Below are 12784 nucleotides of genomic sequence, written 5' to 3' on the forward strand. Positions count from 1 at the left end.
AAATAAAATATAATCTTAAGATGAGTGCTAGCAATTAGATTAATTACTTAACTGTTGAAAATGCATGGTTTGTAAACCCTGAGGTGCCCACAGCCTATTTTCACAGTAGTCTATGAAAGCAAGATATTGTTACTAGGCTTGACATGATCTAAAGGAATCTGCAAAGCCAATGGAAAAACTTTCGGAGTATGGAAACCAATTAAGGCTGCAGTTTGCTGAAATAAAATATCCTGACAAGTTGAAGAGCCTTAGAGCATACCAAATGCTTCAGAAAGATGATCTGTCCAAAAGAACTTTCCTCCAAAAACGTACACAGGAAAAAACAAAACCAAAATGAAGTGGTAAAGATGCTCTGAAGTTTTTAAATGTTCTAAAATATTGAATATATTGCAGATAAAGCAAAACTAAAGCCATTCTAGCCTTAATGCAAAAGGACAATATTATTAAAATACAGCACACTTTACTTCAGATTTAAATGAAACTTGGCCATTGTTCAGATGAAAATCCTTAAGTAATCCCTGGTTATTCCTTGCAGCACACTGGAGGGTTCTATTATCAAATAAAGAGTGATGCCAAGGTCATGGAATGCAGCTGCTATAATCAACTAAAAATAGATATTAAGCTCTACATCATCTCTGATAATTAAAATAGGAAAATTAAACTCTACATAAGTGGGCTGTAGCTAGACAATCACATTATTGTACTTCAGTATTAAATCACTACCATCCATGTGGAGAAAAAAGCTGCAGTTCACTGAGGTTGTCACAAATTGTATTACAACAAATACATTTTACTAGAAAAAAAATTCTGTTCATTCCTTGTATTTTTGTATATATTCAGTTATAGAAGGATTTTTGAATTGCCAAATTCAACTCAAAGACTGCTAACTAACAAGTAACCAGTTAACAGCTTTTTTCTTAGGAAAATGTCAAAAGAGGGTTCTGCTGAGCTTGAAATGAAGCAGAATATATCACTCTTGAACTGTATTTTGATGTGGTCAGAGAAGTCCAAGCATAATTTGATGAAAAGATAAATTGCTAAAACATTTTATCTTCTCCTTAGGAGAAGAGCAGACACATCCTCACTGTACTATATTACTATAGAAAGCAAGTTGTATCTTTCCTTCTTGTGAGTTTACTTCTCAGTTTGTTTCCATTTCTTTCAAATTGCTTTGCCCTTTATGTCTATGTTTGAGAGTTTTCTGCAATCAAATTTGATTAAAACAAACTATTTTCCCAGATACTTTAGAATAAACTATGGAATATATAAATAAATGTTTCAAAGACTGTTCAACTAAAGGTATGCTCCCTCCAAATCCTGAAGTTGCAAATACATCTCTTGTAGACTTGGAGCAAAAGTTCCAGTTGTACATGTATATTTCTACACTGCAATTTAAAATTGTATTAGATATAAGGCTGTACATCAAAACTTACTTATGCCCTTTTCTTTCCTTAAGCTGAAAACAGCCAGAAAACTGGCACGCCCAACAAAATGCTTTTCAACTCCTCATTCCCCCAAAGACATTGAGATTTAAGTTCAAAGTGATTTTCGTAAGAAAGGTCATAAACTCCAAAGCCAAGTGATTCCCAGAATAAAGTGATGTTTACATAAGGAGTAATATTTTCTCTATTTTTTTTATGTTGACATCAAATACAGCTTCATTAACCCAAATAACTGTGTTCTAACATTGTACAGCAAATATTAATTACACAAAAGCAGTACAAGGTGATAACATAAAAGGCTGTAAAGTGATACTATTCAAGAACCTCTGTAAAACAAATACAACTAGATGCTTCACACCGGGTTTGTAAAGAAAGTGAAAAGAATAATTTTCAAAGAGATCTACTAGCATAAAAAGATACCTTTAACAGCTAAAAATTATGTTTTAGACAAAAAAGAAACCTACAAGAGTAGAAGTTATAGTTTGTGGTATTCCTTCCTCAAGGCTTTCCCAAGCCAGTGCAAGCACTAAAAAATGAGTATGCTCCCTGAATAAGCTTGTTGGCTTATACTGAAAAAACTCCTTAGTGGCATTTCATCCCTACTTAGTATGGACATGAGATTTAACTTGCTACAAATCTGAAGATATAAATTTAAAGATAATGCAGACACCGTCTGTCCTATGATCTCATCACTAACAAGAATAAAGACAGCCAAGAAAGCCCTGTTTATAGAAAAACTACTACAATGTACGAGTGGTTAGCTATTCAAAAACTGCTCTTAGTAGGACAATCAGGAAGGTTCAAAGCACCTGGTACTCAGAACTGCAAACTGGAGAAGTACCCTCAGCAGACCTGAGGCAGCCCTCCAAGTTTGATTTTCTTTCTCTCCAACCTACTCAGATAATGATATTGAACTACAATAAATGAGTTCAGCTCAAGCAGGCGATCTAACAAGGATGGTAGTCTGAGGTTTTCTTCCCCCTTGTGGACCAGTCCGGACACTGATATGAACTTAGTCCATTTACTCAAGTAAATATTTATTTTAGTCAGGTAGTTAGTACATATTGTCTAGTTGAATTTACATCAAAACAAGAACCAAACAAGCTATGAGATGTACTGGAATCTGTCCTGATATATGATCTGTCCTAAGTACCTCCAAGAGGTCTTTCACAGTCTTCTCATCACTGCATGCTTTATTGCCAAGCTTAGAAAAATTCTGAAACTGTAACTGCCTTAGCCACATGAGTGCTGATGAGATCAGAAGCATAACACTGCAGAGGAGGGAGCCACAGGAAAAACGTTACTATTTTTAGTGACTGTGGGCAATTGAAAGGCAAACTAACTAAGCATCTAACCTCTTCCCAGAACAAGCTATTCCATCAGTATTGACACACATCAAGATCATGTGTTTAACAGAAAAAAAGTGGGAGGAGGATGAAAGATAGGAAAGCTGAAAGAACATCCCGAAACATGCATTCTGAGAGCCTCTAGAGAAGCAAAGATCAAGGCGGGGGGAGGTAGTAGAGAACAGAGAAAACAAACCTATCCCTCAAAGAAGGCAATTTACTCTGTACAGATTAAACAAACAGATTAAATCATTTGCCATTTAATGAAGCCGGAAATAGAGCAATAAATGTGTACTGTCAAGTGCCACTGGAAGATCAGGAATCACCACACTGGATGAGAGACCATCCTTCAGCTAGGCAAGGAGACCACATGTTGGGAATGTCCCAGGAAAGACTAATCCCAGGTGACACTAAGTTCAGTTTGACCCCCAATAATTCCAGAGACGGAGCTGGCTTCCACCTATACTGTTATAAATTATGATATATACTGCGACTGTTATAAAGTTTAGTAAGCTCAAAAATTCATAGCAGAAATTAAAACTCCACTGAAATTTCCCTGTCCTAATTAGTCTCTTAAGACATAACAATGCTCTGTTTCTCTGCAAATGAGATGTCACCATACCATCTCAGTGAGTAGACTTAGGGCCCTCAGAAAAATAAAACCTAACAGAAGGCAGAATCATTACCATTTACCATGGCTTGGTCTGATAGTAATATGGGAGACAAACAACCTAAGGTCAAAATGCAAACCAATCTTCCTCCTCAGGAAGGATCATCTCAGGCAGGGTCACCTGAAATTAAGCTGGCAGATAGTACTGCTCAGCATTAGTCACCATCTTCCCTTCTGCTTTATAAAACAGCAACTGTTAACCCCTGTTCTTAAAAAAAAATAAAGAAGTTATTTTACTTTTTTTCATCTTCTAGAGCCAACAACAACATAACAACATGAAGATTTTGAAAGGTCTTATTCCTTCTTAAACACATCAGGGTTAGTAACTTGTTTCTAACCTCTTCAGAAACACCACAGAATTCACTTAAGTCTACATTTGGCTGGCAACCTAAAAATGTTAACAAAAAAAATATTTGCAGTAAATTGTCAGAGAAAATTCTAAATCAAATTAAAAATTCTGTTTAAACTGAGTATTTTTAATTATCTGTTGTGTGCAAACTAATCTCAAAGTCTTAGACACCATTTGAAAATATTCACTACAGAAAAGATGTAGTCCAACACATAAGATAGTTGTATAAAAGTATTTCTATAGTTATATAAATAAAAATAATACAAGGAACATAAAGTGGTCAAAATTGTTTGGGGTGGGGGAAAACTATAGATGCAGTAAGAATACATATCATGTTTAACAAAGATTTCTTCTTCATATTGGCATTAAGTTAAAATCTTTCATTAATTCTATTCTCCCATTCTCTCCTTAAAAAAAACTACGTCAAGCTATGCTAGAACATCTAGACGTTCCCAAGTTTTGTACATCCTAGGATGTACAAACTGACTCAATCAGGAGGCAGATTTGTAAAATTATCTCCCACAACAGCATGTTTATTAGTGGGTATTTTGAGCAGATATGTCTTTCCTCAGAAGCTTCTTCCATGGAGGATGCAGCTAAAAGACAGCTTTGCTAAACACTTCACCTTATGCAAGCAATCTTTCTGTTAACACCATATTATCTCCCAGACGTGAAAGTTTGAGTTTATGAAAATAAGCTCAAAAGACGCTAGGTTTTATAAAATATGAAAAGACTTCTAACTTAATCATGCAGCAAGTAAAGAACAATAAAATGCAGATAAGATACAGTAGATGTGTGCTATACAATGAATTATGTACATATTATTATTACAGAAATAGGTTCAAGGATAGAGGAACACTGGTTACCAGACTCCTGTCATCACCTTAAACCATATAACTGGATACAATCACATTACCTTCAACTTAAATAAGATAAAAGCTATCTTACACACCCAGCATGCTTCCCGCTACTGATCTGATGTTGCACTATTCCAGTTTGACTTTACACTAGAATATTAATTGTGTCATTCTAAATCTTTAGGAAATGCAAGCGCTTATTTTAAGTGGTAAGCAGTTGAAAGAACTCCAGAAGAAAATCTTGTTTAAAGCAGCAGGAGCTCCATCAAAGGCACCTACATTTTTCCAGTAGGTATCTAGGGAACTTAGGCACTTCAAGAAAGTTGCTTCCTTAGGTGTCTAATGCTCAGGCTGAGTACTGATGTTAGACAGACTGGATCTGTTACCTCACATTTATTTTTGGCTTCTTTTAAAATCAAGCCTACATATTTTAGAAACTAGATAGGATTGCCTACTTTTTTCTCTCTTGAATGAAAGAATTAGTGAGGTCAATCTTTTTACAACAAAAAAACATTTCATTACTGTACTCTAGGTCAATAATAATCCTCGTCTGTGAGGTAATATTTTCTTGAACAAACACATATTTTATATTGCATTTTTGCCTCCTCAAATTCATGCTCAGTCATTAGTTAAGCCTATTTTGAAAAGTCAGCGTATTGCTACTGTCATCTAGAAGACTTGGAATATAAATGGATCTAATATCTGTCCATGAAGAGCATGCTTGCCTGCCTGCATCTTGCCATGGCAAGATTGGTAAATTCAAATGCAGACTTTGCAAATAAAGTTTTGCATTTACAAAGCTAATTACAAGGCTTCTATTTCTATTATGTCTACTTTTATTGTGTCTGTCAATAGAAGTTGTATCTTAAGTATAGTATCAACTACTTTGATTCTACTCTATCTATGAAACAGGTCAATCTGTCAACTTAAAATAGTATATTTAAATAGTTAATTACCTGCGTGTCCGTGGAGGCTTTGGTGGTGGAGAGTCCTGTTTCTCAGCATCTGAAGAACTGACAGTATTCTCTGCATTATTTTCATCCTGATTAAAAGAAAAAGATTTAATTCATAGCTGATTTTTTTTTCATTCATTGCTGTAAAGCTGACAGAAACATAATACTTAAACTCTAAGGTCCAAATACCTATAATAACACATGAAAATAATGCATGGCAATACTTGATTTTTTTAGCCAGCATACACTGACATCACTTCCCAATTTACTCACAGTTAAGTTCTACACTAAATTCACAATAGTATTTTATATTTTGTGCCTCTAGTTTCAAATATTTCTGAGCAAACTTTGTTTTCCATATCATTGTATATGCCATTAGAGAAAGTTTTCAAAAACTAATCTTTCAGGTTATTAGTGAGCAAGCTCCTTTACCCCCTCCACAGTTTCATATACAGAGCACTTATTTTCTAATCAGTCTAATTATTTTCACTCATACAATCAGTCCATTTAACATTATACTCATCTACACTGCAATAAGAACATGAGATGTTCAGCAACTCTAATTCAACAAGTGGATTAGATTTAATGTACTGTTTTCAAACACTTTCAAACTGTCTCCCTTTCACGTACAATGAAGTTTAACACACTCTGCAGAGCACAAAGATTTTTATTTTATTTCAAGACCACCATTAGATACATGTAAACAGATGACGCAAAAAACTAAAACTGATATACCATTTCCATGCATGTGCCACAGCTGTAGATCCAACAAAACCAAGAAGGAGCTTAGTGCTACCTTGAGTTACTACGTATTCTATTTAAATTTTTTTATTGTAGGATTTTTTTCTTTTGAAAACTAATTAAAATAAGAAAAATATCTCAGAACCTAAGTAACTTATTTCAAAGTACAATATTGATTTTTAACAATGGGCCTTACTACCTTTCAGCATACCTGTTCAGGCTGGGTGAGACACTGACCTATACAACACAAGCAAAAGGAAATTCCTGTTATTTTCCGTTTCAAATCTAATAGTTACATTTGAATTAGAGAGCACCCTTTTTAAGGTTGGTAAACATTTTCAGCTTTGGAAGCTATATCATAACTTAGTTATTTCAACAACTAACTACCCTCACTTAAAAGTATACCTTGTAAACTCTAAATTTAATTTCCATTACACCAGTCATGTTAAACTGTTATCTTACCATTGTCTACTGGTGTGCAGTCTAGTATCAAACTCTACTCCTCAGTAATGCTAACTGAAATGAAGCTTTTCTAGTGAAGAATTAATCTTTTAATCATTCCTATTGTTCTTCACTGAAACTCAAGCCTCCATTAAGTAGCCATCCAATCCAATATTCCAGAAGCACTCCAGCAGAGGAAAATATTGTCTTACTCCTACTCTCTACTGCTCATATATCAATGGGCTGTGTTAGCCTTTTCAGCCAAATTACATCAGGGCATTCATCGTCCTGTTGATTATCAGTTGTAACTGCCAAGCTTTTTGGAGTGAGCTTCAATCAGCAGATAAAAGCCACTCACGTTTACATAGCCACAACCAAAGCAGGTGTCTAAGTTCTCATTACAGTCAACCAAGATTCACAGGTTTTGAGAGCTCACAGAACTAATCAAGGTGTCAGCCAGTAGGATGGGATGAAGGTAATAGATCAGCTGGCTCCACTGACTGTACTTGAAGTTTAGACATAACTCACATGCAAAGCCTCATTTCAATCTGAATTCTGCCCTTTTTGTTCCTGGATGTGAGCCTTTACATTCTGCACTATTGAAGCACACTCACACTCAACTTGCCAAATGATCCAGATCTTTCTGCATCCATGTCATCATATAGTGTTTCTCTTTAAGTCTTTGTCATCTCAAAACTATTCATAATAGAATGATTTTGGGTTTTCCAGGAGCAAAAGATTAAAATAAGCAGTAATGGTATCATGTCAACAGATCCTGTTGTCCCCTACTGAACTAAACTAGTATTCAGTAGACAGCTCTCAAATTGAAGCACACTGTGAATTAGATTTAATGCATTTAATTCTTCCTTTTTTTGGTATCATTTTAACTTAACTAAAACTGCGGTGATTGAAACAGTTCATGAGATGCTGACCAGTAAAATCAATACTATGTTTGCTGCATAAACTGAATGCAGGATCAGGTTTATTTTAACTAGGTACAACAGCACTTCAAGTCCTCTGACAGTTTTCCAGGCCTAATTCAAAAATAGTAAGGATTTAAAGAACTTCTTAAAAATGACAAATTATTATAGGCATTCTAATTTAAGAAGATCTTCACATCATACCCCTCAAATCCCCTCCATGCAAATATGCACAAAGCAATAGCTTCCCAACTTTTCTGCATTGGATCACAGGTGACTGTTCAGGCTGTTTTTGTTTTTAATATGCTTGAAAACAAATAGCATTGCCCGCACTCAGGGAAAAAGTCATACAGAAGGTTGGTGCCAAGAATGCTGAGGATCCCAGTGTCTAATATCAATAACACAGTTAGTTTCCTACCCATCTGCTGTTTCCCCTCTACCCTGACTTGTGCAAATAGGGTAACCTCTGAACCTGTCTGCTGTACAAGCACTACTACAGGTAGCACTAAAGGTATTGATACTGTATCAAAGAGATTCCCTTAATCATCTGTACTAGTAACCAGAGTTAGAAACCAACACAACTGCTTCCTGAGAAAAGGAATCATAGAATCAGTAAGGTTGGAAGGGACCTCTGGAGATCATCTAGTCCAACCTCCCGCTCAGCAGGGTCACCTAGAGCATGGTAGACAGGGTTGCATCCAGGCGGGCCTTGAAGATCTCCAGAGAAGGAGACTCCACCACCTCTCTGGGCAACCTGTGCCAGGGCTCTATCACTCTCACAGTGAAGAAATTCCCCCTCACGGTCAGGCAGAACTTCCTGTGCTTCAGTTTCTGCCCATTGCCTCTTGTCCTGTCACATGGGACAACTGAAAAGAGTTTGTTCCCGTCCCCTTGACACGCTCCCTTCAGGTACTTATAGACACAGATCAGATCCCCCCTCAGTTTTCTCTTCCCCAGGCTGAAGAGGCCCAGCTCTCGCAGCTGTTCCTCATAGGGCAGGTGCTCCAGCCCTCGGATCATCTTTGTAGTCCTACGCTGGACTCTCCCCAGTAGCTCCACGTCTCTCTTGTACTGGGGAGCCCAGAACTGGACACAGTCCTCGAGATGAGGCCTCCCCAGGGCTGAGTAAAGGGGCAGGATCACCTCCCTCCACCTGCTGGCAACACTCTTCCTAATGGTCCCAAGGAGACCATTGGCCTTCTTGGCCATAAGGGCACATTGCTGGCTCATGGTCCCCAGCTTGTACTGGTGCCTAGGGTTATTTCTCCCTAGGTGCAGGGCTCTGCACTTGCCCTTGTTGAACCTCAGGAGGTTCCTCTCCGCCCAGCTCTCCAGCCTGGCCAGGTCTCTCCAAATGGCAGCACAGCCTTCAGGTGCATCAGCCACTCCTCCCAGCTTGGTATTATCTGCAAACTTGCTGAGGAGGCACTCTGTCCCCTCATCCAGGTCGTTGATGAAGAAGTTGAACAGGATGGGACCCAGTACTGAGCCCTGGGGGATGCCACTAGCCACAGGCCTACAACTGGACTCCACGCCACTGATGATCAACCCTCTGAGCTCTGCCTTTCAGCCACTTCTCAATCCACCTCACTGTCCACTCATCTAACCCGCACTTCCTGAGCTTATCTAGGAGGATGTTATGGGAGACAGTGTCAAAAGCCTTGCTGAAGTCAAGAAACACAACATCCGCTGCTCTCCCCTCATCTACCCAGCCAGTCATTCCATCAGAGAAGGCTATCAGATTGGTTAAGCAGGATTTCCCCATGGTGAATCCATGCTGGCTACTCCTGATCACCTTCTTTTTCTCCATATGCCTGGAAATAACCTCCAGAATGAGCTGTTCCATCACCTTTCCAGGGATGGAGGTGAGGCTGACCAGCCTATAGTTGCCTCGGTCCTCCTCCTTGCCCTTCTTGAAGACTGGAGTGACACTGGCTTTCTTCCAGTCCTCAGGCACGTCTCCAGGTCTCCAGGACCTTTCAAAGATGATGGGAGAGCAGCCTGGCAACAACATCTGCCAGCTCCCTCAGTATCCATGGGTGCAACCCATCCGGGCCCATGGATTTGTGCATGTCTAGCTTGCCCAGAAGGTCTCTAATCCTATCCTCCTCAACCAAAGGAAAGTCTTCCCTTCTCCAGACTTTCTACCTCACATCCAGGCTGCAGGATTCCTGGGGATGCCCTTAGCAGTGAAGACTGAAGCAAAGAAGGCATTCAGTAATTCTGCCTTCTCTGTATCCCTTGTCACCAGGGCCCCCGCCCCATTCAGTAGCGGGCCCACATTTTCCCTAGTCCTCCTCTTGCTGACAATGTATTGGAAGAAGCCCTTCCTGTTGTCCTTGACATCCCTTGCCAGACTCAATTCCAGCTGGGCCTTAGCCTTCCTCGCCGCATCTCTACATACTCTGACTGCATTCCTGTAATTCTCCCAAGTAGCCTGTCCCCTCTTCCACATTCTGTGTACTTTCTTCTTCTCTCTGAATTTGGCCAAGAGCTCCTTGCTCGCCCATGAAGGTCTCCTGCCCCTTCTGCTGCACTTCTTACTCATAGGGATGCACCGCTCTTGAGCTTGGAGCAAGTGATGTTTGAATATTAGCCAACTCTCCTGGACCCCCCTTCCCTCTAGGGCCTTAACTTATGAGACTCCTCCAATCAGGTCTCTGAAGAGCCCAAAGTCCGCTCTCCTGAAGTCCAGGGTTGCAATCCTGCTTGTTGCCTTACTTCTTTCCTGCAGGATCCTGAACTCCACCATCTTGTGGTCACTGCAGCCAAGGCTGCCCCAACCCTCACATCTCTAACCAGTCCCTCTCTGTTGGTAAGGACAAGATCCAGCAGGACACCCTTCCTTGCAGGCTTCTCCACCATTTGTGACAAGAAGTTATCGTCAATGCGTTGCAGGAGCCTCCTGGACTGTTTGTGCCTTGCTGTGTAGTCCCTCCAGCAGATGTCAGGGTGGTTGAAGTCCCCCAAGTGAACCAGGGCCTGTGATCTAGAGGCTACCTCCAGCTGTCTACAGAAGGCCTCATCAACTTTCTCTTCCTGGTAAAGGAAGGGCTGTTCTGCCTTGTTTCAAGACCATAGCACATCAAGGCTTTACTAGGAACAGGTAGAACAGAAAGATACTAGAAAGAGCGAGACCTTCAGAGAAACAATTTCTCCCCCTTGCCAGTAACTTTGCTATCCTTCATCTGATCAGAAAAGCTTTCTGATTCAGTGATGAAGTTTTGAGGAATACCGATTTCAGATTTATGCACTCTGCTTTCTTCAAGGGAAAAGGTGTGCCTTTTGGCTGCAGCACAGACCTTAACTTGTCTAGAACATAGATCTGCAGCTGCATCTCTGTCCTTCCACATTTGTGGTGTGAACTATTTGTACACATAATATTTCCTGAGAAATGTTTTTCTTCCAGGGAGGGAAAAAACCCTATTGATAAAGGAGTTAACACATGTCAAAGTTTTCTAAACTCAATACACACACAGTAAGAAGCTCAGTTTCTAGTTGAGACAGGCAAAAGTAAAGAGTCACAAAGTACTCTGCCATTTTTGCTACTATTAATAAAGCATATGGATACACCTTGCAAAAAGTACCCACACTCAGGTGTCTGAAGCATGTATGGAACAAGAGTTTACATAATATTCCTTAAAGAAACAACTTCGGGTGCCAGATTAGGTCACACCAGCATAAACTTAGCTGCTGTGAGATACTACAAAATCAGTCTCTACTTTTAAAAATAAACTTCATAAATAGCCCTTCATTTAAATCAACTGATTTATTTACAGCTCTGTTTATGACAACTGCTCTGCTTAACAAGTTAGTTACTGCTGTCCTGTGATACAATACTTGTCATATTCAAAATTAGATTCACAAAATGGTACCTTTATATTCAACCCCCGCAAAGAAGCCAATAGTTGGCCCGTATTTTACACGCTGGGAATACTTCAGACCAGCTACATGTTCAAAAGCTTTTGTTTCCACATTAGGTTAAACGAGGATCAATTTACTCTGCTCAAGGCACTTTCAATCAAGAATAAGAATGTTATAGGAATTAGTCACAAAAAAAAAACCTCACTAATTTAACTAGTTCAGACTAGTTCAACTGACTGCCATTTGCTTTTAGACAACCTATATCTTAATGAAGTGAAGTGTATTTACTGACAAAGCTTTACAGGCATTAGCCAGATGCACTAACCCATATAGAAAAGTAAACAGTCCCCACATGCAAACTTTACTTAAAAATGCTGCAGCAGCATAGTTACTACTAGATCTCTTCTCCTTGTTAGTTTTTAACTGAAGAAATGTTGCTTGCTGAAGCCTCAGAGCAAATCCATTATGCATACTCAGTTCTGTATCATGAGAGGTAATGAACAATCAATATTTTGAGCATTCTTGAGTAACATCAGCTTGTCAATTCTGCTTTCTGTCAGGTATCAAAACATGTGAATGGGTAAATATGTAAAATTCCACAGAGTGGAAGAGAGGACATTCAACTTTAAAAGTGAATGTAGGGTATCTCACAGAGATGACCTCATCCACTGAGAACAGATGGCAGAATTAAGAAAAAACCCTTTCAGCCTTCCTAATCACAGCTTATCGGCATCAGTCAACACTCTGCTGCTTCTCTAGACAGATGTTGTATTGTAGAGTAGAACACAATTTAAGCAAAAAGCATCAGCTTAAAAAAAATATATATAGCCCACAAGGCTATCATGTAGAATTGATTTTTAAAATGGATTAGGAAACATACAATTTATTCTATGAAACAATTGTTCTCTGCTTTCTTATAAAATATCTCTCCTCTGTCCCATTACGGCAGGCTTCTTGCTGCAAGAACACAAAAGCATTAACAATACATGGGGAAAGAAAACAACAGGAGCTTTCCCCATATTTGCTTCTATCTGGATCAACTGCTGAACTGTTCAGGCATTCCAGTGGCCTTGCTGGGTTGATATGAAACAGCAGCTACTTGGACCAAATCAAAACACTGGTAGCGGTTAGGAACTTTTAGATATTCTCATAACTTCTGCACAACATTAAAATCTTTCCACTATTCTGTTAATCTTTGCCT

General features: G+C 39.0%; 1 protein-coding gene across 2 annotated transcripts in view; it reads right to left on the minus strand.

Annotated features, from left to right (window-relative positions):
- PTPN12 (protein tyrosine phosphatase non-receptor type 12) overlaps positions 1–12784 on the minus strand; it is a 77139-nt gene that overhangs the window by 14424 nt on the left and 49931 nt on the right. For both annotated transcript variants that reach the window (XM_062581591.1, XM_062581582.1), the window contains exon 12: positions 5621–5706. In XM_062581591.1, coding sequence (XP_062437575.1) covers positions 5621–5706 — 86 coding nt within the window. The remainder of the gene's footprint in view (positions 1–5620; positions 5707–12784) is intronic.

This window comes from Rhea pennata, chromosome 1, assembly GCF_028389875.1.
Source record: "Rhea pennata isolate bPtePen1 chromosome 1, bPtePen1.pri, whole genome shotgun sequence".
NCBI lineage: Eukaryota > Metazoa > Chordata > Aves > Rheiformes > Rheidae > Rhea > Rhea pennata.